At 49.0% G+C, this 26212-nt stretch overlaps 2 protein-coding genes across 2 annotated transcripts; both read left to right on the top strand.

The window, feature by feature from the left end:
• The first annotated feature begins 7974 nt into the window (after positions 1–7974).
• Positions 7975–8913, top strand: LOC125095866 (olfactory receptor 6B2-like). Its single transcript, XM_047722411.1, has one exon. It carries the CDS (start codon positions 7975–7977, stop codon positions 8911–8913), a length of 939 nt encoding a protein of 312 aa, XP_047578367.1.
• Positions 8914–15955: 7042 nt separating this feature from the next.
• Positions 15956–16891, top strand: LOC125095868 (olfactory receptor 6B2). Its single transcript, XM_047722412.1, has one exon. It carries the CDS (start codon positions 15956–15958, stop codon positions 16889–16891), a length of 936 nt encoding a protein of 311 aa, XP_047578368.1.
• The last annotated feature ends 9321 nt before the right edge of the window (positions 16892–26212 follow it).

The following is a 26212-nucleotide window of genomic DNA, read 5'->3' as shown; positions in this document are numbered from 1 at the left end:
TCTTTCCTCTGTTTGCCCTCAGATTGGCTTAATACATTTTCTGACTTTAAAAAATAAATTATTTATTTATTTGACAGAAAGAGAGATCACAAGTAGGCAGAGCAGCAGGCAGAGAGAGAGGGGGAAGCAACCTCCCCGCTGAGCAGAGCGCTCTATGTGGGACTCAATCTCAGGACTCTGGGATCATGACATGAGCTGAAGGCAGAGGTTTAACCCACTGAGCCACCCAGGCGCCCCCATTTTCTGACTTTTTGAATGGAATACTTACTTCTTTTTCCCTCCTTTCTGGCTAAACAGTAAAAGCCTTTAGAAGCACAGACCCACACATGGACATCTATCTGGTCAAGTCACACATAAGTGTTGCTGTGTCACATCCTACCCAGTCTGTGACTGTGGTTCTGATTTCCTTGCAGACATGGGAACTCATTAGCAGAAGCTGTCTTCTTTTCCACATGCTTAGCTGTTGTGTTTAGTCTGATGTTAACTGGTTTAGATTTTTTTGTTCCATCGCTTTTAAGAAATTGGGGGATCTGTGATGTCTACTTTGGAAATCTGGTAGACTTTTTATGCTGTGGCAGAGAATTTTTTCCAGATTTTCTGTGGGCACTTCCCTTTTTTCAAGGTACTGAGTTAATAGCCCTCCAATCAGCCTGTAAGTCCTGTTACTCTGACACTCCACATCCTCACCCATTCTTGCCATGGGGGTTTGTCACGGCCTGAACGACACATGCCTATCTGTGGCCTCCTTCCTTCTGGCTGCTTCTCTTCACAGCAAAGCCACTGTGGACTGGGTGGAGGTCGTGCCAGGGACCAGAAGTTTCAGAAAGTAGACTGACCATTTGAGGCCTTGAGTGTTACCTGATCCAATATTAATTCTGAAATCAGGCTTTCTTATTGTGTGTCTGACACACCCAGCTAAGCCTGTAATGTCACCCTCCCCGAGTGTTTCATTCTGCAGACCACACATATTCTGTAATGACACATATTGTTGTAGATCTCTCTCACACGCTGAGAGTCTTCTCCTTTTGCCAAATTTTATTCTGTTTACATTTATTGTTGTGGCCAATGCATTTCTTTTCCTGTGACTGTCCCACCTTATTTACACACTCTCTTGATGTTTCCCTTACTTCTACATTCTAGTGTTGTCCTTCCAGGCTTTATAGGGTCCACATCCTTTTGGGTACTATTGTTTACTTGAAAAATGTTAAGAATTGATGTCACTCTCGTTATAAACTCCAAGAACAAGACATAACCATTTGATGTCCTCCTCTGAGAAATGAGGCAACAGACACAGATTTTCCTCATTATAATCATTGCATGTCCCGGGTTTTCCCTGATGTCTATAAACCCAGTTTCTGTCTCCTTTTTTTCCCGTTGAATTCTCATTATTATTATTTTGCATTATCTATCTTCTCGAGCCACAAGAACTGACATTCCCATTTTCTTCTGTAAGTATAGTGACAACACTTGGAGAATTGCTGTGTTGGTTGTGTTCACTCTCCCTCCTCATCCCTCTCCATGTGCCGATAGCCTGGGCTGGGACTTGCCCTTCTGAAGCTGACGGCTGTGATGTTTGAGTTTCCCATGGAGGAAGCATTGATCAGCCCCATGTTCAGAACAGGTTGTGTGGAGAGCATCTCATGTAATGGGTCTGGACACTGTATTCTTGCCCACAGCCTTCATCCCTCTGCTGGATTGGCCAGCTGTCCATCCCAGAAGTGTGTAAAGTTTTCTCTGTTGTTTTCTGGGCTCTAAAGATTTGGTGAAAAGTAAAGCTAATTCTACTGATATTCCATTTTATAAAATGTATTTTATTCTGTCTAGATGCCTTTAGCATTTTTTCCTTGAAGTTCCAATATTGGTCTCCCCTGGGACCCTTGGGTTGCTGGTGACCTACCCCTTTACAACCTCCTGAGCCTGGGGCCAGCCACTAGCACCCCTGTAAGTCCCGCTTATTTGCAGTGACAAACAGTTCTCCATGAGTCATACAGCTTCCTCCACCGGGCTCTCCTAGTTGGAGAACTTGGGTCAAATTCCCACCTCGTGTCCCCTGAGCCACAGCACTCCTGCACAATTGCGGGGAGGTTGGCTGCATTAATGTTTCTTCTCTTCCACGTCCAGAAGTCTGGTGACATCCTACGGGTGCTGGGCGCATAGCCCACTGTCCTCCCTAGTTTCCTGCATCATGAGGGTTTCCCTCTATTTTTGTATTTTCTAGGAAAGTTCTCTGGGACTTGAGGTCTAGGAGAAGAGGTAAGAGAGAGCAGCTGTGTGCTGGTACCATATCTCCTTTGGCATCTTTGGCTCAGTCACATTATTGTCTGCAACTCTTTTTTCCCATGCTTCACATCCCGTTGACTCCCCTTTGGGTTCGTGGAGCTCATCTTGTATATTGGCAATCATGCTTGGTGCCCGGCCCAGTGGGGACTGAGGAGACATAGCTCCTGCCTTAGGAAGTGCAGTGGGAAGACACCAAGAACACAAGCAGATGCAAACAGGGGAAGTAGAGCTACTATGCAGGTGGGTGTGGGGTGAGGGGCCTGAGAGCAGAACCAGCCGGAGTATGGGTGGGCCGGGAGCACCCCAGGCACAAGGGAGGTGAGCCCGAGGCTGGGGGCCTTCACTTTGTGCAGTTCTATCCTGCACCCCATTATGGTGTGCTTTATGGCTTAACCACTATATGGACAAGAAAACTGTCTTATTGTAGTTCATTAATTCAACTCCTGTGCCCATTACTACCACCATTATGAAAGGCTGTCCGCCCGCCAGGTGCTGAACAGGTATTTCCTACACATTTTTCTCTAAGAATCTGTTAGACTCATATTCAGTTATCTAGATTCTTAATAATTTGTACTAATTCATGCCCTGATCATTCCGTTAATACACAGTTGACCTTTGAGCAACACAGGATGGGACTGAGCAGTCCACTTATATGTGGATTTTTTCGATAAAGACACTACAGTTCTGTATGTATGTATGATTTTCTTGATCACATTTTCTTTCCTCTGTCTGACTTTATTGTGAGAATACTGTGTATAATACATATGACATACAAAATGCATGTTCATTGACTGTTGATGGTGGCGGGAAGGCTCCCGGTCACCAGTGGGCTATCCGTGGTCAAGTTTTTAAGGAGGCAGAAGCTATAATGTGGATTTTTGATTGCACAGGGGTCAGTGCCCATCACCCTACCTTGCTCAAGGGTCAGCTGTATTTCTATTATACCCCCTTCAGGTTTTCTTTTCTGTGTTTTCAATTCTCTACTCTTTTGGGAAGACAGATGCTTTTGCTACGATTCTCATCACACATTCTTGCTGCGTCATTATTCCCGATACCACACTTAAGGGCTTTGCCACGTGAGAGGCACATGCCCAGTGACCCAGTCTGTCCATGGGTTTTCCGTGCAGATGTGGAACTGTGGTTTAGGGAAATGTTTGCCTGCTGAATGTTTAATCCAGCACATAACATCTTATTTTTAAAGGAGAATTTGAGAATTTAAAAATAAGGAAGGGATCACTGTTTTGATAAATAATACACTTACATGAAACAAAATGGAAAATATAGCAAAAATAGACCATAGAAAGCTCTTGGTCCACCACTGTGTTCTAGCACCTGCCTCCCGCCAGGGTGATGGGCGTGCCAAGTTCCCTGTGGGATGGTCACACACAGTTGTCCCACATATGTGCCCTTATGTACACCAGTAGAGATCTGCTGTATGTACTGCTAAGAATATCTAGAAAATCTAACTCTGTGTCTTGGAAAGCATTCCATTCCTGTAGAGAGATGGGTTTCTTCTCAGGGATGGCGCAGTATTCTGAGACAGATGTGACAAACGTACGTAGCCAGCATTTCTTTCTTACATGTCTGCATGTTCTGCTGAAAAATACTTTCTTCATTTGTGACCTTTGTTAGTATAGACTATTAGAGTTGTGTCAGAAGGCAGCCCGCAAGGCCATCTACCCATCTTAACAACTCCAGATTTCTGGCCATAGCCAGATGGGTTTGTTTCCTCTCTTGTGGATTATCTGGTAGGAGGAGCTGCAGCCATGGAGTTGGAGGGCCTGGGTTTGTGTCCTGGTGCTACCATGATGTTGGGCAAGCCTGCAAACATTTTGCTCTGAGTCTAACTTCATTTGAACATGAAGATGTTGGTCTTGTTTTCCAGGGCCTCAGTGACGATGACAGGACATGTTTCATGTTAAAATACTTGGTCAGTGATGACGGTGATGGGGGTGATGAGGGTGATGAGGGTGACATGGCCCTTTGTCCCATCAATGCCAGCTCTGGGGACCCACACACAGGATGAGGAGCGTGGTACTAGATGTTCTGGAAGCAGACTGCATGTAGGAGCCCTGTTTTCACCCCCTTCCCCATCACACCTGTCACATGCTGGGGAAAATACAAGCCCTTGAGAACATTCTAGACTTCTCCACTCTTTTTAAAAAATTTTTAAATTTTTAAAACTATTTTATTTTATTTGTTATCTTTTTATTATGTTCAGTTAGCCAGCATATAGTACATCATAAGTTTTTGTTGCAACAGCCAACAATTCATCAGTTGCATATAACACCCAGTGTTCATCCCAACATGGGCTCTCCTTAATGTCTATCATCCTATTACCCCATCCTCCCACCCCCCCCCTCTGTTACCCTCAGTTTGGTTCCCGGAGTCTAGAGTCTCTCATGGTTTGTCTCCCTCTCTGATTTCTTCCCATTCAGTTTTCCCTGCCTTCCCTTGTGGTCCTCTGTGCTATTCCTTATGTTCCACATATGAATTAAACCATATGATAGTTGTCTCTGCTTGACTTATTTCACTCAGCATAATATCCTCCAGTCCTGTCCATGTTGGTACAGAAGTTGGATATTCATCCTTTCTGATGGAGGTGTAATCCTCCATTGTATATATGGACCATATCTTCTTTATCCATTTGTCTATGGAAGGGCATCTTGGTTCTTTCCACAGTTTGGTGACTGTGGCCATTGCTGCTATGAACATTGGGGTACAGGTGGCCCTTCTTTTCATTACATCTGTATCTTTGGGGTAAATACCCAATAGTGCAATTGCAGGGTCATAGGGAAGCTCTATTTTTAATTTCTCAAGGAATCTCCACACTGTTTTCCAAAGTGGCTGCACCAACTTGTAAGAGGGTTACACTGCACCAACAGTGTAAGAGGGTTCACCTTTCTCCACATCCTCTCCAACACATGTTGTTTCCTATCTTATTAATTTTGGCCATTCTAACTGGTGTAAGGTGGTATCTCCATGTGGTTTTGATTTTAATCTCCCTGATGGCTAGTGATGATGAACATTTTTTCATGTGTCTGTTAGCCATTTGTATGTCTTCTTTGAAGAGGTGTCTGTTCATGTCTTTTGCCCATTTCTTGACTGGATTATTTGTTATTTGGGTGTTGTTTTTGAGAAGTTCTTTATAGATCTTGGATACCAGCCCTTTATCTGCTATATCATTTGCAAATATCTTCTACCATTCTATAGGATACCTTTTAGCTTTGTTGACTGCTTCCTTTGTCATACAAAGCTTTTTATCTTGATGAAGTCCCAAAATTTCATTTTGACTTTTGTTTCCCTTGCCTTTAGAGATGTGTCTTAAAAGAAGTTGCAGTGGCTGAGGTCAAAGAGGTTATTTGTGTTCTCCTCTAGGATTTTGGTGGATTTTTTAGGTCTTTCGTCCATTTGGAGTTTATCTTTGTGTGTGGTATAAGAGAATGGTCTAGTTTCATTCTTCTACCTGTGGCTGTCCAATTTTCCCAGCACCATTTATTGAAGAGACTATCTTTTTTCCTTGGGGGGTTCTTTCCTGCTTTGTCAAAGTTGGTTGGCCATAGAGTTGAGGGCCCATTACTGGGGTTTCTATTCTGTTCCATTGGTCTATGTGTCTCTTTTTGTGCCAATACCATACTGTCTTGATGATGATGGCTTTGTAATAGAGCTTGAAGTCAAGCGTTATGAAGCCTCTAGCTTTGGTTTTCTTTTTCAATATTCCCCTGGTGATTTGGGGTCTTTTTTGGTTCCATAAATGTTTTAGGATTGTTTGTTCCTGCTCTGCAAAAAATGCCAATGATATTTTGATAGGGATTGCATTGAATGTGTAGATTGCTCTGGGCAGCATAGACATGTTAACAATATTTGTTCTTCCAATCAATGAGCATGGAATGTTTTTCCATCTCTTTGTGTCTTCCTCAATGTCTTTAGTAAGTGTTCTGTTGTTTCTAGAGTATAGATCCTCTCTCTCTCTCTCTCTTTGGTTAGGTTTATTTCTAGGTATCTTATGATTTTTGGTGCTATTATAAATGGGATTGATTCCTTAATTTCTCTTTCTTCAATCACATTGTTAGTGTATAGAAATGCAACTGATTTCTGTGCATTGATTTTGTATCCTGCCATGTTCCTGAATTGCTGTATGAGTTCTAATAACTTAGGATGGAGCCTTTTGGGTTTTCCACATAAGATACCATATCATCTGCTAAAAGAGAGTTTGACTTCTTCTTTGCCAATTTGAATGCTTTTTATTTCTTTTTGTTGTCTGATTGCTGAGGCTAGGACTTCTAGTACTATGTTGAACAGAAATGGTGAGAGTGGGCATCCTTGTCGTGTTCCTAACCTTAAGGGAAAAGCTCCCAGTTTTTCCCCATTGAGAATAAGATTTTCTGTGGACTTTTTAGAGATGGGTTTTATGATATTAAGGTATGTTCCCACTATCCCTGTACTTTGAATAGCTTCAATCAGGAAAGGATGCTGTATTTTGTCAAATGCTTTCTCTGCATCAATTGAGAGGATCATATGGTTATTGTCTTTTCTTTTATTAATGTGACCTATCATGTTGATTGATTTGCAAATGTTGAACCACTCTTGCACCCCAGGAATAAATTCCACCTGGTCTTGGTGGATAATCCTTTTAATGTATTGTTGGATCCTCTTGGCTAGGATCTTGTTGAATATTTTGGCATCTGTGTTCATCCGGGGTATTTGTCTGTAAGTCCCCTTTTTGATAGTAGACTTCTCTGATCTTGCTGCCCCAGCCACCTTTCTGCCATCTGCTTTCTTTCCCCCAGAATTGGTTCAAAGTCCTTCCCTTGCTGATATCCCCCCTCTTGGTCTCTTTTGATATTTTGATGTTATGTTTTTTTTATCTTTTTTTAAAGATTTTTTTTAAATTTATTTGAGAGAGAGGGAGAGGTCAAGCATGCACAAGCAGAGGAGGGGCAGAGGAAGAAGCAGGCTCTGTGGGGAACCCCATACATACCAGACTCCAGACTCTGTCCCAGGACCCCAGGATCACGACCTGAGCTGAAGGCAGACACTTAACCAGCTGAGCCACCCAGGCGCCCCTGGGTTTTTATCATTTTACTCCTTTGTCATATTTTCAGGGGTTTTGAGATGGCACAAAGATATGTATGTGACCGCTCTTCCTCCTTGGCCTGGGAGATTGCTGCTGCTCCCCAAAACCCCAGCCCTGTGAGTGTGTCTGGGTCCAGGGTCTGGCTAAACTGGGACACCATATCCCACCCCCATGAGCCCCGCTGCTATCCCTTCCTCTTACAAAATCAACTCTGAAACCAGGCAGAAGAGTCAGTATCCACTGATTTAGAAAGAGCTTGCCAGATGACTACCGAAAGGCCCAAGCAAGGCTGGCTGCAGAGAGCTTATTGTCTTTAGAATCTTAGGAGACCTCCAGCTTGTAGGAAAATAGGACCATCATGGGATATGTCGGGGAGGATTTGGCAGGCATTCCCAGAGCCCCTATTCTTAGTGTGACCTGCCCCACAGGCACTGGGAAACTCCTGATGGGAAAAGCTTCACTTGGGGACAATTTCTGCTCCCTCTGCTGCTCATGGAATCATGCGTCCAATCTCTGGGTCAAAACTCTCCTGCAGGGTGAGCTTGGCCTTCTCCCCCAAGGCCCCACAGCCCCTAACTCTGGAATGACGGTGTTTTGCAGGCTCCCAGCACACAAGGATGAGGGGAGAGAATGTCACCAAGGTCAGCGTGTTCATCCTACTGGGCTTCCCCACGGCCCCTTGGCTGCAGTACGTGCTCTTCCTCCTCTTCCTGCTCACCTACCTCTTCGTGCTGGTGGAGAACTTGGCCATCATCCTCACTGTCCAGACCAGCTCCTCCCTCCACAGGCCCATGTACTACTTTCTGGGCATTATGTCTTCCCTGGAAATCTGGTACATCTCTGACATCATCCCCAAGATGCTGGGTGGTTTCCTCCTACAGCAGAAACATATCTCTTTTATTGGCTGCATGACCCAGCTGTACTTCTTCAGCTCCTTGGTGTGCACTGAGTGTGTGCTCCTGGCCTCCATGGCCTACGATCGCTACGTGGCCATCTGCCATCCCCTGCGCTACCAGGTCATCATGACCTGGGAGCTCTGCGTGCAGCTGGTGGTCTTCTCCTTTGTGAGTGGCTTCTCCATCTCCGCCATCAAGGTGTACTTCATCTCCAGTGCCACATTCTGTGGCTCTAATGTCCTGAACCACTTCTTCTGTGACATTTCCCCCATCCTCAAACTGGCCTGCACAGACTTCTCGACGGCAGAGCTGGTGGACTTCATCTTGGCCTTCATCATCCTGGTGTTTCCCCTTGTGGCCACTGTGCTCTCCTATGGGCACATCTCCATGGCTGTCCTGCGCATCCCTTCTGCCACTGGCCGCTGGAAGGCCTTCTCCACTTGTGCCTCCCACCTCACCGTGGTCACCATCTTCTATACGGCCTTGCTTTTCATGTATGTCCGGCCCCGGGCCATCGATTCCCGGAGCTCCAACAAGCTCATTTCTGTTCTGTACACTGTTCTCACCCCAATCATCAACCCACTGATCTACTGTCTTCGGAACAAAGAATTTAAGGCCGCCTTGAAAAAGGCTCTGGGCTTTGGTCAAATTCCAGTGTAGGAGGGCACGCCTTGGCATTTTACTCTTCTAGAACATAATCTGAAAATACATATCCTCTCTGATGGGGCCATTTAATTTGTAATAATGGAAATTCCTTCCATCATTGTAAAGATTATTCCCACCTCTATGTTTCTCCCTTAGCTCATGGAGGATGTCAGTATCATAGGTGGTGGTCTACTTAGGCCCCTAGTGTCTTCATTTTGTATCTGAGCAAAGTGGAACTCGTGATTTTTTCTCATCCTTAAAATTGCTCTGCACATTTCAGGAAAAAACAAAATACACTAGGTCATCTGAAGTATTAAACTCCTAAATAATTGCAATATTTTAAAGAGTTAACTCTTAAACTACCTGGTGAAATGAGCCCCAAATGTCTCCAAGTGTCCCCAACATGGCCTCAAGCAAGCCACATCCTGGGCTGGCCACCAGTGCATAAGAACTTACCCCTCACCCATCAGCTGCTCAAAGAATAAGACATGATCTTGGGTGACCTGTAATAATCGCAGATGCCCAGGCAGGCAGGACTGCGGCGTCTAGGAACCCTCGCAGCTCAGCCCAGTGCCTGTTGGGCAGTCCACAAACATTTGTCAAGTTAATGTCCCGAGGTACAAAAAGGACCTTCTTGTCTGCAGGGAACATTCTGGAGCTCTCTCAAGACCCCAGCCTCCTCCTTCTGGGAGCCCTGCCCAAAGGCCATGACTAGGACCTAGCACCCTTCGAATGAGTGTTCTATGGGGGCGGGCATGCCAGGGCCCAACCTGGGGACCCCTGGATCAGAACCTCAGGGATTCAGCTCAGCATGTGCTCAGACCCTTAAAACATTAGACAGTTCTCCAGATGACTCTGATTGTTTCCCGAGTTCAAAAGCCAATCTGTTGGACAACTGGGAGCAATTAAGAAAACATGAGGGCAGACACCCCCACAACAGGGCAGGGTTTGGGGACATGTGGAGAATGGAGGGGGCCGTGGAGACCAGCGGACAACCCCAGGGCTTGGGGGCTGCTCGGGCACAGAATACTTCTCTCTGACGGGGTGGGGAGTGCTTGGGCTCTGGACCCCCTTGCCATTTCCCCCAAGGGTCTATAGCTGCCACCACTCCTGATGCCCCACAATGGTAATGATGTACATAGGTCCTTTGTCATCTGCTGGTCGTTATTAGGAATTCTGTAAGTCATCGTGTTCATACCAATGGGGGGCAGAGGCTGCGTCCTGGAGTCTGTCTCACAGGTGGCCATGCCGCTCTCCATCTTGCTTGCTTCTTTGTTGGTTCAGCGGCCTGGTCTGTTCCCAGCTGCCCACCTGCCTGCATCAGGCCTGAGATCCATGTTGGAGGGACAGAGGATGGAGACTCGCCACCTGTGGGAGTCCTCGGTGCCCAGAGAGGCAAGGCAGGTGCGGCCACACTGGGGGTGACTGGAGCTCCACAGCCAGAGGGAAGAGGGTGATCAGCCCATGGTGGGGGCACAGGGAGGGGCTATAGGGGGCCCCGCGGGGCTGGAAACAGGAGCAGGGCTGTTAAAGGTGGAGGATGGACAAGGCCCAGGCATGCTGGGCAGCCCTGGGTTACCAAGGCCAGAGGCAGGGGCTGCACAGTGCACGGAGAGCTCAGAGAGGCTGGGGTGGCTGGTGCCCTGGGCTCATGGGGGGACACTCACAGGGCAGGTGGGGGCAATGCTATGAGCTCACAGGCTGTGGCAAGTGGCAGATAGACCAAGGGCAAGGGTGGGGATGGTGGGGCCGGTGAGGCAGAGGGCTGTGTTGGAGGTCGCTGGAGATCCCCGGGAGGGGTGATAATACTTGGATGGCTGGGTGCCGTGGTGTGGTCTGCAGACTCTTCGAGAACCTTCTGGGGGGCTCCAAGAGGGCTTCCAGATTCCAGGTGACCAAATGAAAAAAAGAGCTTCTGAAGGAGGGCAGAGGACGGGGAGCTCGTCTGGAGGGAAGCGGATGTTTGCTTGGGGCCACACTGATGTGGGGACCATCTGGAAGCCTCACATTACAGGGAAATCCTACAACATGAGCAGGACTGGGGTCCAAGGCCCAAGCAGTCACACTCAGGCCAAGGGAGCAAGGGGCCTGCCCAGGGCTCAGGACAGTGATAGCATTTGGGATTTGGGGTGTTTGGGTTAAGGGATCAGGAATTTTGGGTTCACATCTGAAAGAACACTGCAAACAGAAGCAGTGTGCAGGTAACTGGGCAGCTGGGGGTGGGGGGTAGCGGGCAGGCCTGTCCTGGGCAGCTGGGGGTGGGGGGCAGGGGTCAGGATGGTCAGAGGAGTGGGGACTGGGTGGGATTAGAGCGGAAAGGATAGGCGGGTCAGAAGTGAGGCACAGGGCGTCCCCATCTAACAAGTCCTTCCCTGGCGTGTGTGGGTGGGCAGAGGTTCTGAGCTGGGGGCTGAGACCCGCCTTGTGTTCTACCGGCTTCTGTGACAGTGGTGGGGCCCATCCAGGGACGGGGACAGCACGGCCAGCCATTGGCTCTGGCCCCCACCCCTCCCACTACAGTGGCAGCCCACTCTCCCCCTCCCACCACCCTCTCGCAGAGAATAGGCTCCTCTCCATGCAGACACATGAGCCGGAGCCTCTCTGAGTGTGAGATCCAGGGCTGACCCAGGGACAGTGGCTCTGCAGGTAGGGAAGCAGGACATCACCACCAAGGTATTTGCAGATGCAGCCGACCAGGGGCCATGGGGCATGGGTCCACACACTTACCCAGGGGCCCTCAGCCTGGGGTGTTGGGGGGCAGACAGCCCCAGAGGCACGGGGACCCAGCTAATTGGTGGTGTAGATAACATTGTCAGTGTGGCGGGGGTAATTGGACCCTGGAGTCCTCATGCTCCAGCAGAAAAGGCCACAACCATTCCCCCCGGCTGCTCAGGCAGCTTGATTCTCCAGAGTGTGTTCGAGCCATGGCCGGTCACCGTGGCCAGCCTGCGAGTCACTGGGTGAGGGGAGAAGCCACCCCTTCCCCAGCAGGCAGGTGCAGGCATTCACAGTGAGGCTTCTGGAACCTGCAGGTAGGACCCAACGCTGTCCATGCTGAAGCCCGGTTCATTTTGCTGTGATTTTTAGAGCATGATGGCCGTGTGTGTGTGTGTGTGTGTACATGTGTGTGCAGGTGTGTGTGCATGCACAAGTGTGTGCACACGCCACCCCCTGCCACAGATATCCACATACCTGATCCAGGGCAGGGGCTGAGCAGGACCCCTCTGCATGGTGGCTCGCGGGTGCTCCACAAACGGTCCCCAAACCTAGGGCAACCGCGGCAAGCGCCCAGCTGCAGGTCCTGTGGGGCCTCGTTCTAACGTCACACGCAGCGGCCCACAGCCGCGTCACACAGACTGTGCAGAGCTGAGGACCCCTACCCCCAGGCCAGCTCAGGTCCCCTGCCGGCCATCTGCTGGTAGGAGAGCCCTTTGGGGCAGGCAAATCGGCCCCGTGCTCTCTGCCATCTTCCCGAGAGGCCTCCGGGTGAAAGCCTTCTGTCACCAGAGCCGCGGAGAGGAGGCCCACAAGGAGAGAACCCAGGATCCCCTCGCCTGCCCCACCTGGCCTTGCCGACCCTGTGCAGCCGTTGTCCAAGCATCGCGGGCCTGGAACAGGAGGAGGACGCAGAGGAAAACTAGATGAAACCCAAGTGGGGGCTGGGGTCTAGTGGGCAGGGATGCTCCAAGTCAGTCTCAGAGGTCCGATAAGCGTGTGCTCCCCGTGTGAGACGCGGCCTTGCAGCCACTGGGGGAAGGTCTGTGGGACCTCCACGCTCTCTTCACAACTTGTCTTGACATCTAAAATTATTCCAAGATGAAAGTTTATTTAACAAGAAAATGCAGCCATTGTCCAAAGTACAGAAGAAGAGCATGCTTTAAAGGGTCCTGAATTTGTAAATAAACACAGTATTTTATATAACTGATCGATCTGGTGTGAATTGGCCAACTCACTAGTGATCAGTTACGACTCCGAGTGATCAGCACAAACTCTCGGGCGCCTCGCTGTGCGGGGATGAGGGTCAGAGGCTTGGAGCTCTGCCGGGCTGCCCTGGGGGTTGGGGGGACTGCTGGCTTCAAGGATCCCAGGAGCCCTCCTTCTGGGCTGCAGGCCCTGGGGCTGCCTGGCTGGGCGACAGGTGTGGGGTGCCCAGCCAGCGTGCAGAGAGGTGGCCTTCAGGACAGGATGCTGGGGGCCCTCTCCTGGCAGCTGTCATCCCTGCTCTTTCTATAAAGGACATGATAGGTTTGGTGTGGATCCTAGAGCAGACAGTAAGTCTTCTGAAGTTGGTCCTCCGTTCAAAACCTCTCACTGGGACTTTAAGGCTGAGTCTGCTGTGCTGGCCGTGGGGGCAGACCTGGCCCCGTGCTGACATGGGAGGACAGACATGTCTCCCTCAGGGCATAGCTGCGCCCTGGAACAATTCCTTTCCAGAAATTTCTTTGTCAGCCCAGCCCTCATCGCTCAACCTCAGATTTGTGTAGCCACAAGGATATCCAGCCAGCACCCCATATACCCCCAGGAAATCCCCGACGACGTGCCCCTACGTGGCCCTCTCCTGCTCTTCCTACCTGACCAACAGCGGGTGTCCTGGGCCAGAAACCCGAGCCTCAGGCGCAGCACCTGCCGCCAGCCCAGCGGCCTTCCTCCTGTCTGTGAACTGGCCACGCTCACCGTCTGGTTTTTGCACCTGCTGTTCCCTCTGACAGAAACACCGTTCCCTGGTTTCCCAGGGGCCTCCTCATCACCATGCTGAGAGCTCAGGGTGAGCAGCACCTGCTCTGAGAGGCCTGGCTCCCCCTGGCCCCCCACCTAAAGATGCAGAGAGGCCAGTCCTCCTCCACCCTCCCAGCCCTGGCTGGGCCTGAAGAATAAAGCCTCAGGCCAGTTAATAGGAGGGAGCTTGCCGCCGTGCCGACTATAGACCTCGGGGCCCTTTCCCAGGAACGGAAGGTGTGCCGAGGCCGCTGAGCGAGCGTTTTCCTGTGAGATTTGGTGAAGGGCGGACGGGGGAGCTGCACGGTGAGTAAGTGCAGGTGTGGGACCTGGGCTGCTGAGCAAGGCCTGGTGTCCAGATCCTTTGTCTTCAGAGGCTAGGGCTCCGGGGGGAGGGAGGGGCCCTCGCGTCAAGGGGGTGACCTGCTGCAGGGGATGTGGGGTCAGGGCGACCTTCCTGCTTCTGCCAGTTTCTCCAACTCCCTCTCAGGCCAAGGTGCCATATTTCAGGGTGCAGGTCCTGAACCCTGTCTGCAGCTATACTGCCTTGTCACTCCATATCCGCATCCACTCGCCTCCCCAGCAGAGACGTGAGTGTCACCACAACAGCTTCATCTCCCACGCAAACCCCAGTGCATGATCAAACATGGGCCTCAAAGAAAAGAGGAAGAAGCCAGTGAGAAGGGGACGGGAGCTTATGAGGAGTCACTCTCATTGGAGCCTGGCAAGACAGGGTGGCTGGAGACAGAGGCCAGGTGATACCCATGGGTTTGGGGGTGTTGGCGTTACTGTGTCCCCCAGAGACTCTGCAGCTTCTCAGCAGGCTCATACCGCTGGCCTCTGCTGGGCATGCAGGTTCCCTGTCAACGCTGTCATCCTGTGCAAACCAGAATGTCCCCACAGGGCTCTCCCACCTTCTCCCGTCCTGTGGCCTCCTCGGGCCTTCATTGCGCTGGCTGTTCTGTAGGCTGTGGGCTGCTTAGCCCTCCTGTGGTCTCCTGGTGGGTCTGGCCCGATGTCCTCCTTCCATCCCACCACCTTAGCACAGGTGCCCCCGCCCCCAGCTCTGAGCAGACGGCCCAGGACACGCCCTGCACCCGCCAGGTAACCTAGATGACCCATCAGAGACTGTCCCCCAAGTTAACAGGGGCCCAGGACCACAGCCCCTCCTGTGGGTCTGGTCTCCTTCCCTTGAGCTTTCTCCTTACACCTCCCCTCTCCTATCCACATTTGGACTCTGCCCTGGTTGGCTGGTGGCCCCAGCTTCTCGCTGAATTCCTTCTGTCCTGCTCAGTGTCCATTGCACTGACTTGGAGGAAACTTCCAGGTCTGTCACAGCTCGGGGAATCGCCAGGGGCCCTGCTCTGCAGGTGTCCACCCAGAGGGTCCCTATGTGAGACTCACCCAGGGCTCAGGGCTCTGAATCCTGGTCCTGCACCTGCCCTGGGGCTCCTGGCCCTCTGTCTGCTGCCTGAATGCGATCCCCGTGCTCCCAGTGGGTGTCCTCCCACAGGCTGGCCACAGCAGGAGCACGAGCGATGTCCATGAGTGCATTGTGGTGTGTGTGCACACGCTGTGTATAGTGGTTTGTGTATACTGGTGTTTGTGCATAGTTGTGCATTGTGTGTGCACATGTGTTTAGTAGTGTGTGCACACACATGTGTAAATATGGCCTGTGTGCACGCATGGGTGTGAATAGAGGTGTGTGTGCACCCATGTGGCTAGTGTTTCGTGTAGTGTTGCGTGAGTGTGCACATGAGTGTGTGGCATGGGGTGAGGGAGGTCAGGGCACATCCAGAGACCCCGGGGCCCCTCCCTCACTTGCAGCAGCTCACTCCTCTGGGGGAGAAGTGGGCGTGACCACACTTGGTTCCCTCCATGGAGATTGTTCCAAGCCGTGGAGCGAGGTCCAGAGATCGAACAGTAGCCTTGGCTGTCTCTGAGACGTAGGAAGAAAACAAAATAAAATAAGGCTCCATCATGATCTGTCATGATGGAGGTGCTGGTGGGAGTGGATGCCGGCAATGGCCAGGGAAGGCATGCGTTTGCCTATAAGACAAGACCCCACACCAGAGAGAATAAATGAACCCACCCTTACTCCCGGCTCTCCCTCCCAAAGAGCCAGGCAGGCAGGTCCTTGTCTTAGCTGTGCGCAGCTGCCCCTGGGCACTTCCCTCTCCCTGGCTCTGGCTGGGTTACAGCTTCGGGTTTTCCTACTGGAAGACATAACCACAGAGGTGACACTGTCCGTGGGGCCAAGGTGAGCTCGGTCTTCTCCCCCAAGGCCCCACAGCCCCTAACTCTGGAATGACGGTGTTTTGCAGGCTCCCAGCACACAAGGATGAGGGGAGAGAATGTCACCAAGGTCAGCGTGTTCATCCTACTGGGCTTCCCCACGGCCCCTTGGCTGCAGTACGTGCTCTTCCTCCTCTTCCTGCTCACCTACCTCTTCGTGCTGGTGGAGAACTTGGCCATCATCCTCACTGTCCAGACCAGCTCCTCCCTCCACAGGCCCATGTACTACTTTCTGGGCTCCATGTCTTTCCTGGAGATCTGGTACGTCTCTGACATCATCCCCAAGATGCTGGGTGGTTTCCTCCTACAGCAGAAACACATCTCCTTTATTGGCTGCATGACCCAGCTGTACTTCTTCAGCTCCTTGGTATGCACTGAGTGTGTGCTCCTGGCCTCCATGGCCTACGATCGCTACGTGGCCATCTGCCACCCCCTGCGCTACCAGGTCATCATGACCTGGGAGCTCTGCGTGCAGCTGGTGGTCTTCTCCTTTGTGAGTGGCTTCTCCATCTCCGCCATCAAGGTGTACTTCATCTCCAGTGCCACATTCTGTGGCTCCAACGTCCTGAACCACTTCTTCTGTGACATTTCCCCCATCCTCAAACTGGCCTGCACAGACTTCTCGACGGCAGAGCTGGTGGACTTCATCTTGGCCTTCATCATCCTGGTGTTTCCCCTCGTGGCCACTGTGCTCTCCTATGGGCACATCTCCGTGGCTGTCCTGCGCATCCCTTCTGCCACTGGCCGCTGGAAGGCCTTCTCCACTTGTGCCTCCCACCTCACCGTGGTCACCATCTTCTACACGGCCATGATCTTCATGTATGTCCGGCCCCAGGCCATCGATTCCCGGAGCTCCAACAAGCTCATTTCTGCTGTCTACACTGTCCTCACCCCAATCATCAACCCACTGATCTACTGTCTTCGGAACAAAGAATTTAAGGCCGCCTTGAAAAAGGCTCTTGGGCTAGGTCAGTCTTCATAATAGGACAAACAAAACTTCTGGAAATCTGACTGGTAGGATAATAAAATGCTATCTTTTATTGCACTTTCCGCTTTTTTAAAGTAATTCTACAAATGAAACTTGGCAAACTATAAAACCATGCAGAAATCATAAGCCTTTATTTGCATTTGTTTTCCCAAAGGGCAGTGGTCACTTTGGGTATATTTTGAGGTTTTTATGGATGCAGTTGTGAATATGCTTTTATGTTTCTTTCATCCGGTGTGATGCTTGAGTGACTCCTTCATGGTTCTGCATGTAGCAACGATTCACGCATATGGTGCATAATATTGCACTGTGTCGATGTATCACAGTGTCCTATGCGTTGACTGTGCAGACCGTGTTAGAGATGGAGCCTATCATCACTACGGTTAGTGTCGTGGTAAACACTCAGACTCATTTGTTTTCACTAACGCATATTCACTACTGCTAGCTGTGTGCCTGGGTGGACTGAGGTTCACGGAAGTGACACTGGTAATTGCTGCTGAAGGAGGTATGTGTTTGGGCAGTTTTAGCAGGAAATGCCAAACTGTTTTCCAGGGCAGGTACACCGTTTTTTTCCCCGCACAAGCAGTGTGCGAGGGTCCCAGCAGCCCAGAGCCGCCCCGACATTTGGTGTTCTTGTAGTCCCCCCAGGGACAAATGCTGAGTGCCCCAGTGACGTTAGGGTCTGCTGTCCTGGGTGTTTGCCTTCTCAAGCGCCCATCATCACCACGTCCCCTGGTCTCAGATCTAGTCACTGTTTCTTTTTAACATTTTTTAATGGGCATTTTTTAAAAAGGTTTTATTTATTTATTTGACAGGCAGAGATCACAAGTAGGCAGAGAGGCAGGCAGAGGGAGAGGGGGAAGCAGGCTCCCAGCTGAGCAGAGAGCCTGATGCGCCGCTCGATCCCAGGACCCTGAGAACATGACCTGAGCGGAAGGCAGAGGCTTTAACCCACTGAGCCACCCAGGCGCCCCCAGGTGGGCATTTTTGCATGCCTCTGTGTTGCATTTACTGCAAAAATATCCTAGTTCCTGGGCTTGCCTTTTCTCTCCCGTAAGGGTGTCTTCCAATGAGGAGCACTGCTTGATGCTGACATCTAGTCTGTCCACTTTCTCCCGTTATATTTGGTTTATTTTCCATTTAAGAAGGGCTCATCTAGGGGATACTGGGTGGTTCAGGGATTAAGCCTCTGCCTTCAGCTTGGGTCATGATCTCAGGGTCCTGGGATTGAGCCCCACATCAGGCTCTCTGCTCAGCTGGGAGCCTGCATCCCCCTCTCTTTCTGCCTACTTGGGATCTCTCTGTCAAATAAATAAAATCTTAAAGAAAAAAGAAGGGCTTGTCTATTCCAAACCATAAAGACATTCTATTTAATTCTAGAAGCTTTATTGTTTTATCTTTCATGTTTAGATTTACAACCCATCTGAAACTGACTTTTTTTTTTTTTAGGGTATGTGGTACGGGTTAAAGTTTATCCTTTTCTATGTGGATATCAAATTGACCTGCACCCATCGTATATTGATATGACCATGTCTTCCCCGCTGCAACGTCGCCCTTTCTGTAAAACAAATTTCTATCTATCCACCCATCCTCCTCTTTTCAGACTCTTCATTCCATTCCATTTGTCTGTGTGTCAGCTCCCACCCCAGTGCTGTGCTGTTGTAGTTACTATGGCCTTTTTTATATACTGACATCTGGTATTAAATCCTCCATCCTTGTTCTTGTTTTTCAAGATTGCCTTGGTTATTCTTAGCCCTTCCCAAATGGGTGTTGGGGGATATAAATGTGAGAATCAGCTTGTTAATTTCACCACAAGAAAAAATTGCTGGGTTTCTTAAAATTGGGATTGTAACGAACCTATAGATCATTCTGGAAAGAACTGTCACCTTTATAATTTTGAGACTCTTAATCTAAGAGCAAGACACATGGCTACATTCATTCACAGCTCCCTCAACTTCTCAATTCTGTTTCATGATTTCCAGCTTATTGATCTTTCACATTTTTCGGCATACACTTGAGTTTGGTTTTTTTTTTTTAAACTAACACAAATGGTAACTTTTCTGTTTAAATTTTTATTTCTTAAATTAAAAAAAAATTACCTCTGTTCCTTTGTTGCTGGTCTATAGAACAAAAGCTTTAAACTTTCTTTTTTGGAATAATTAGATTTACAGGACATTGTAGAAAAATATGGAGGGAGGCTCTCTGTGTGCTTTGCCCAGCCTTCCCCATGACACCATCCTACATGATGAGCTTGGCATCAGAACCAGACAACTGACTTCAAGGCAATCCACACAACAGATTCCCATCCCACCCATTATACATGCAGTCACCTGTGTATGTGCACGTGTGTGGACACACGTGTGACTCTGTAGTTTACCACTTGCGTAGCTTTGGGAATTAGCACCTTCAGGGCATGTGGAATGTTCCATCCCCTCAGGATTCACACTTGACCTCAATCTTTTGATATTGGTTCTTTCCATTCAAAGGCATCCTCTCAAGTCCATCCAGGCTGTGGTGTGTCAACAATCTGTTTTTTTGTTGCCACCACAAGTTCTGCCCCAGGGCTGAGCCGTTCACCTGCTGAAGGACAGGCGGGGTGGGAGTGCTCCCAGCTGCCAGCTGTGAGGCATGACCGTGCAGGCAACACTCAGTCCAGGTTTCTCCGTGAAGCCAAGTTTTCGGGTCTCTGGGTAAGCGCCCAGGAGACCAGGTGCTCACCGGCATCACTGTTGTGTTACAGCTCACTTGCAATGCTAAAGGGAACCACCAGGCCTTGGGCAGAGAGGCTGTGCTGTTCTCTGCTCCCGCCAGCAGCGAGTGAGTGAGTGGTTCCTGCACCTTGCCCCATCGGTGTCATCCCCACATCTCCCTCAGCCTTTCTGGAAAGTGTGCAGTGGCACCTCGTTGTAGTTTAATCTGCATCCCTCTAACAATGATGTTGAGCCTCCTTCCTGTGCTCACTGGCCACCTGCCCGTCCCTGCCAGCGAAGTCCATTCACATCTCTATCCTGATTTCTTTAAGATTTATTTATTTGAGAGACAGAAAGAAAGAGAGAGCGAGTGCAAGAGGGAGGGGAGGGGCAGAGGGAGAGAGAGAATCTCAAGCAGACTCCAAGCCAGTGGGAAGCTGATGTAGGGCTTGATCACAGGACCCTGAAATCACGACCTGAGCCAAAATCAAGAGTTGGGCACAGAGCTGCCTGAGCCATTCAGCTGTGCCTCCTGTTTTCTAAGTGGATTTTTAAGTTTTCTAAGTGGATTTTTAATGAATGTTTAGTTTTGAGAGTTCTTTCCATATTCTAGATGCGAGCCCTTTGTCAAATTGCACACCTTTTCTCCCCATCTGATGTCTGCCTTTCCATTTGCGTAAGATCCCTCCCTGATGGAACGAACATTTAAATTTTGCTGAGTTCCCCCTTCTGTGTATCATGCTCTTGATGTCAAGTCCAAGAATTCTTTCCTTCATCCCAGGTGCTGGAAGCTGTTTTCTGAAAGCTGTAGAGTTTTACATTTAGGTCCATGATCTATTTTGAGTTAGTTTTTGCATGTGGTGTGAAGGTCACATCAAGGTTAATGTGTGTGTGTGTGCCCTTGGTGTCCAGTTTCTGCGATACGAGTGTGCAAGAAGTTGTCCTTCCTTTACTGAATCACATTTGTACCTGTAAAACATCAGTGGAGGATGTTTGTGTTAGTTTGTTTCTGGTCCTCTATTCTGTTCCATGGATCTGTGTGTCTGTCCATCCCACCAGGACTGTGCAGGCTTGAGAAAGGTAGCTACCTGATAAATTCTTAACATTGCAAGGATGAGTGGTTCCCCTACTTTCTTTTTCTTTTTCAAAATAATTGTGGCCATTCTAGGGCCTGTATGTTTCCTTATAAATTTTATAATAAGCCTGTTCATGTGTATAAAGAATCTTGATGGAGTTTTGACAGGAACTGCATTAAACCTACAGATCATTTTGAGAACTGGCATTATTGTTCTGCCAAGTCCTCCAACCCAGGGACACAGCAAGTCTCTCCACTGATTAATGATTTCCTCTGACTTCTTTCCCCAGTGGTCTGTGGTCTCCAGCATACAGACCCCATACATGCTTTGCTGGATTATACCTAACTATTACATTTTTTTTTCTGGAGCAATCATAAGTAGTATTTCATTTTTAAATTTCAGCCTCCTCTTCTTGTTGGCACTATACAGAAATGCAGATTTTTGTGTGTTGACCTTGTAACCTGCAAGCCCACAGACCTCATTTATTAGTTCTAGGGGCTTTTCTGGGTATATTGCTTTGGATTTTCTACATAGTCAGTTGTGTATTCTATGAATAAAGGCAGTCTAATTTCTTCCTTTCATATGCTTTTTATTCCTGCCTTACTGTACTGTTCAGGATTCCAAGGCTCTGTTGAACGAGAGCAGGGACAGTGGTTATCTTTGCTGTCTCCTCTCGTATAAGGGTTAGAAGGGAAGCATCACACTTTCACTGTGCAGTGTGACATCAGCCGTGGGCTCTTTGCAGACGTCCTTTACCAAGTTGAAGCAGCTACCCTTCTATTCCCTGTTTGTCAGGGTTTTTGTTTTGTTTTTAAGTGAATGAGCATTGTGGTTTGTCAAATGTTTTTTCTACTGCAGGTGTTCTGACCACTGATTCTTCTTCTTTACCTGTTAAGGTGGATTACAGTGACTGACTTTTGAATATCAAGTCAGACTTGCAACCTTTAAACAAATTCCATTTGGCAGTAGTGTGGTCTTCATTTTCTATTCATTGCTGGTTTCAATCTGTTAATGTTTCGTGGAGAATTTTTGTGCCTAAGTTCATGAGATAAATTGGTCTATAATGTTCCTTCCTTTTTTTTTTTTTTTTTTTTTTTTTTTTTTTGGTGCTATCTTTGTCTGTCTGGGAACCATAAAATGGGCTTGGGGACATTCCCTCTTCTTCTATTTTTCAGAGGAGACTGTATAGAGTTAAATCTTTAAGTGTTTGGCAAAATTCCCCAGTGAAATCATCTGGGCTGGAAATTTCTTTTTTGAGGGGGGCGGGCAGATTTTAAAATAACAAATTCAATTTGGGTAATTCAGGTTATCAAATAATTGTTAGGGCTTACATCTGTTTTCCTTTGTATTTCTTTCCTCTGCTTCTTTCCTCTTACCTTCTGGTTGGAAACCTTTACATTTTTTAGAGATCCATCTTGATTTAGTTATAGAGTCATAATACTAATTCAACTTGCATAGGAGGTGGTGTTTGGGCAGTGCCATTTTGTATGGCGTGGTCTCCTTCACGGTTGCTCAGTCACAATCTGTCTTCGCTGCTTTACCACTTCGGGCTAATAGTCAACCTTCGTTGACATCCTTGGACCCTCCCTACTTTCTCAATGTGATTGCTCCACCTCCTCCACATACATTAGACATACTTCGGCCATCCGATGTGATCTGAGCAGCTCACGAAGGAAGATCTATTCTGTTCATGCCCCCGCCACAGTTCTCCCTTTGTTCAGAATTCCCCAGGGTCCTCTCGCTACATCTTCTCTGCTTTGGAAACTCCTGTAACCATACATAAGGGGTGGTTTCTGCTGGAAACGTCCCTCAGTGTTCCTTCTCCTCAGAATGTCTTTGTTTCCTCCTTTACAAGGGGAAAAGGACAGCTGTGCTGGGTGCAGGAGTCCCAGCCCAGGGACTCTTTCTTCCTCTGTGTGGATGGACAGTCCCCCCAGTGCCACAGGCTGAGCCCAGCATCACTGGCAAAGGGGTCAGTCAGGAGTCCACTGACAGGAAGTGGTTGGAGAAAGTTAAAGAGGAACACTTCCCAGGTAATGTTATGAATTCAGTATTATTCTGATAGCGTGACCTTAAAGATGGTCCAAAGTGAAAACTACAGCCCATCTCTCTCATGAATATACATGAAAAATTCTTTAATATTTACAAATAGGACTCAGCAATATACAAAAATCATGACACAGTATGACCCTGGGGGGGTTAGTCCAGGGATACAAGGCTGGTTCAGTGTTAAAACCAGTCACTGAGATCCACCATATTAACAGGAAAGTCACATGCTTCTATCAACAGATATGGGGAAACTGCTTAACAGAGTCTAATGTCATTCATGCTAACAATTCTCAGGAAGCAAAGAACTAAGGAGCTTCTCCAACTTCCTAAAGCACATTTACAAATTTCCTGGAGTTAGAATCACATTTCGCTGACACCTGAGTGTTTGTCCCTAAGAAGGCAAGGAGGTCAGCTCTTGCCACCACCGTCCATCATGGAACCGGAAGTTCTAGACGGGAAAAGAAGTGAAGGGCATCTGGGCTGGAAAGAAGGAAATAAAGCTGCTCTTTTCTACAGATGACATGACCATTTGAAAGGACTAAACGGTTTTTAAGTACTTAGGTGTAGATCTAACAAAACTGAGAACCTCCATGCTGGAAAGTGTGTGGTGCTGGTGGCAGGAGTTAGGGAGCAAAGAAAAGGGGGGGGACTGTCTGCTGCGCATGGGTGGGAGGAGTCAGCACAGTAAAGGGGCTCATGCTCCCCAAACTGATACGCAGGTTTAACACAATTACTGCCAAAATCACAGCAAGAGTTTCCGTACATGCAGAGAAGATGATCCTAAAATTTACACGAAGAGGCAAAAGAAGTAGAACAGCTAAACCAACTTTGAAGGAGAATAAAGTTGGGGGAATTAGCCTATTGACGCTGAGACTACTCTATAGCGAGTCATCAATCTGGGGTATTGTTGAGAGACACACAGATGATGATGGGACAGAAAAGAGAAGCCCCATGTAAATACCACCGTCTTTAATCAAAGACTTTCCTGAGATAATTGCATATTCACACGCAGTTGTAAGAAATAAGAGAGATCCTTTGTGAAGTTTGCCCCATTTCTCCCAATGATCACACTTACGTAATTAAGGTTACGCAAGGATGTGGATGCTGATTCTGTCCACACACTTTGTTCAGGCTTCTCGCATTTCCCGTACTTGTGTCGGCCTCAGTGTGTGTGCTGTTTTAGAGAACACTTTCATCTGTGCAGGTTTTGGGTCCACCACCACACTGAAGACACCGCCCCACCCACCACTACGTGGATTCCTTGAGCTGGTCTTTTATACACACCACCTTCCTCCCACTGACTGCAAACCTACCCCCATTGCTAACCCCTGCATCAATTAACATGTCCTCTGTCTCCAAAATGGCATTTCAAGATGTTGTGTAAATGGAGTCACACCATCTCAGAAGTCATTCTCCATGTAGTGCGGGTCCTGTTTGTTCTTCTTTCCCCCTTCAGTGTTGCCCACGCTCCATGGTGTGCACCTGTCAGTCTGCTCGCCACCTCCCCTCTGAAGGACATCCCGCCTGACTCCAGTGTCTCCCTATTATAATACAGCTGCCACAAACATCCATGCACGGGGTTTTGTGGGGGACCCAAGTTCTCAGGGAAGCAGAAGTCAGAGATGACATGGGGAGAATACGGCTCAAGACCTAGATCAGGCTGTACCTGCAGCCGATACTTGCACAGAACTGCCTGGGTCCAGTGAGGTTTCCATCACATGCCTTACATGTGGGTCGGTGCTGACTGCCAGGTGTTACACGGTATCTCAGATGGAGACTTGACAGGTTAGGATTTGGGGGCTAGTGCTCTACAGGTGTACACAACATAAACATGAATTTTATTAGTAAAGTCTCACAAGTCATGTGATCTCAGGATTGAGCAAGTATCTCGTATCAATCCAGAAACATCAACTTTTTCTTATGAACTGATACTGAATTTTCTCTCATTTGGTTTCACCATTATAGTGATTATACAATCATTCAAACTGCAGCTGGACAGAAGTGTAACCTGCAGGATATTTATAAATGAAGTTCATTTGGACGTGAATTTTCCAAGCTCACAACTTCCTTCTCCAGTGTTTCTGGACAGGAAGGACAGTATTGGTTGGAGCTGGCTATGGAGGTCCCCTAACAGAGTGTTTATGAATGGTCTCACAAGGAGGAACAGTTGAAACATATTATCTATTTCTGTGTACCAAGAGCTTAACTTACTCTAGTTATAAGATTCATGTCCTTAAATAAATGTTGATTTACAAAAAGTTGTTGGGAAGCATTATACAGAACATCCCTTACTTCAATATTCATCATGAATGTTAGTGTTCAGAGCTGGGCCCCATGGACTCTGTCCCCTGTTGTTCTGTCTCAGGATCCATCCCTGGAGGAGGTACCAGGGAGGAGAGGAGCCCAGGTCTAGAACAGGGAGGCAGCTCCCAAAACAGATGGTGGAGAGGGCCTGAGAGGCCTGACCATGCCTCACCTGGCAGGGATTGTGACTGTGGCCTCTATCCCTGTCTCACTCTGCCTTCAGGACCTGTTGCTCACACAAGGACTTAGCCTTGGGTAAGAACATAAAGGATGGGTCTTCATCCGGGGTACAGCTGGGAAAGAAAACAGGAGCACCAGAGGCAGTATGTGAATGGGACAGATAACAAAGCAAGGTAAGAGGACAGGGAGCCCTTCCCTGAATTCTGACCCCAGAGACATGGGATGTGGAGGGAGGCCTTGGGTGGGTGGTGACCCCACGGGGGCTAGAGGACTTAGGGCTCCCTGTTCACACCTGCTTGCTTTGCTTGGGGACACGGTGGGGCAGGACGTGAACGGGGCCCCTGCTCTCCAGGAACGAAGGGTTTAGAACAGTGTTTCTTTCAGTGAGGACCATTTCCATCGCAGTTCAGGACCCATCCCAGATCTTCTACGTCGCTCTGGCTCCGCGGACTAGGACTCTGCATTTCGGACCGGCAGGAATTTTCTAATGAGAGAAATATCCGCTCAAAGACCTACTTTCCAGAACCGCATTCCCACCCTACCGTACAATTCCACGGTCATTCCGAAAAGCTGAGAACCAAACGAAGTTAAACGACAGAAAACCTCGGGAGTTAAGAACCGTGAGCCCGACTCGGTGAGATGCTAAAACCCTTCCCAACGGCAGACTAGTAGGAAAAAAAAAAAATCCCGCTTTAAAGTCATGGAGGACTGCGGTGACGGAGAACTCACGGCGCGTGTGCGTCCGGACGCCTCCGAGGTGTTAACGCCCTACTAGGCTTGGGGTCCGTCGTCACGCGGCCGGGAGGGCGGGGACCCCTGCCTAGCGCCCTGGGGCGGAGAGGCCGTGTCCACCGTCGCGGCGGCTCCTTTCCCTGCCCCGCCCAGTCCGGAGCTGCCCTCCGGGCTCGGACTGGCATCGGGCTACGGAGACGTCTCGCTGATCTTCAGGTCAGCACCTGCCCACCAGGGGCATGTGGGAGGGCGGGGGGCGTCCCCGGTGCAGTAGCTGCCCGCCCGCG

Source organism: Lutra lutra, chromosome 3 (genome assembly GCF_902655055.1).
Source record: "Lutra lutra chromosome 3, mLutLut1.2, whole genome shotgun sequence".
NCBI classification, from domain to species: Eukaryota; Metazoa; Chordata; class Mammalia; order Carnivora; family Mustelidae; genus Lutra; species Lutra lutra.
Note: the sequence above shows the minus strand (reverse complement) of the source record. Positions and strands in the feature narration are given on the sequence as shown.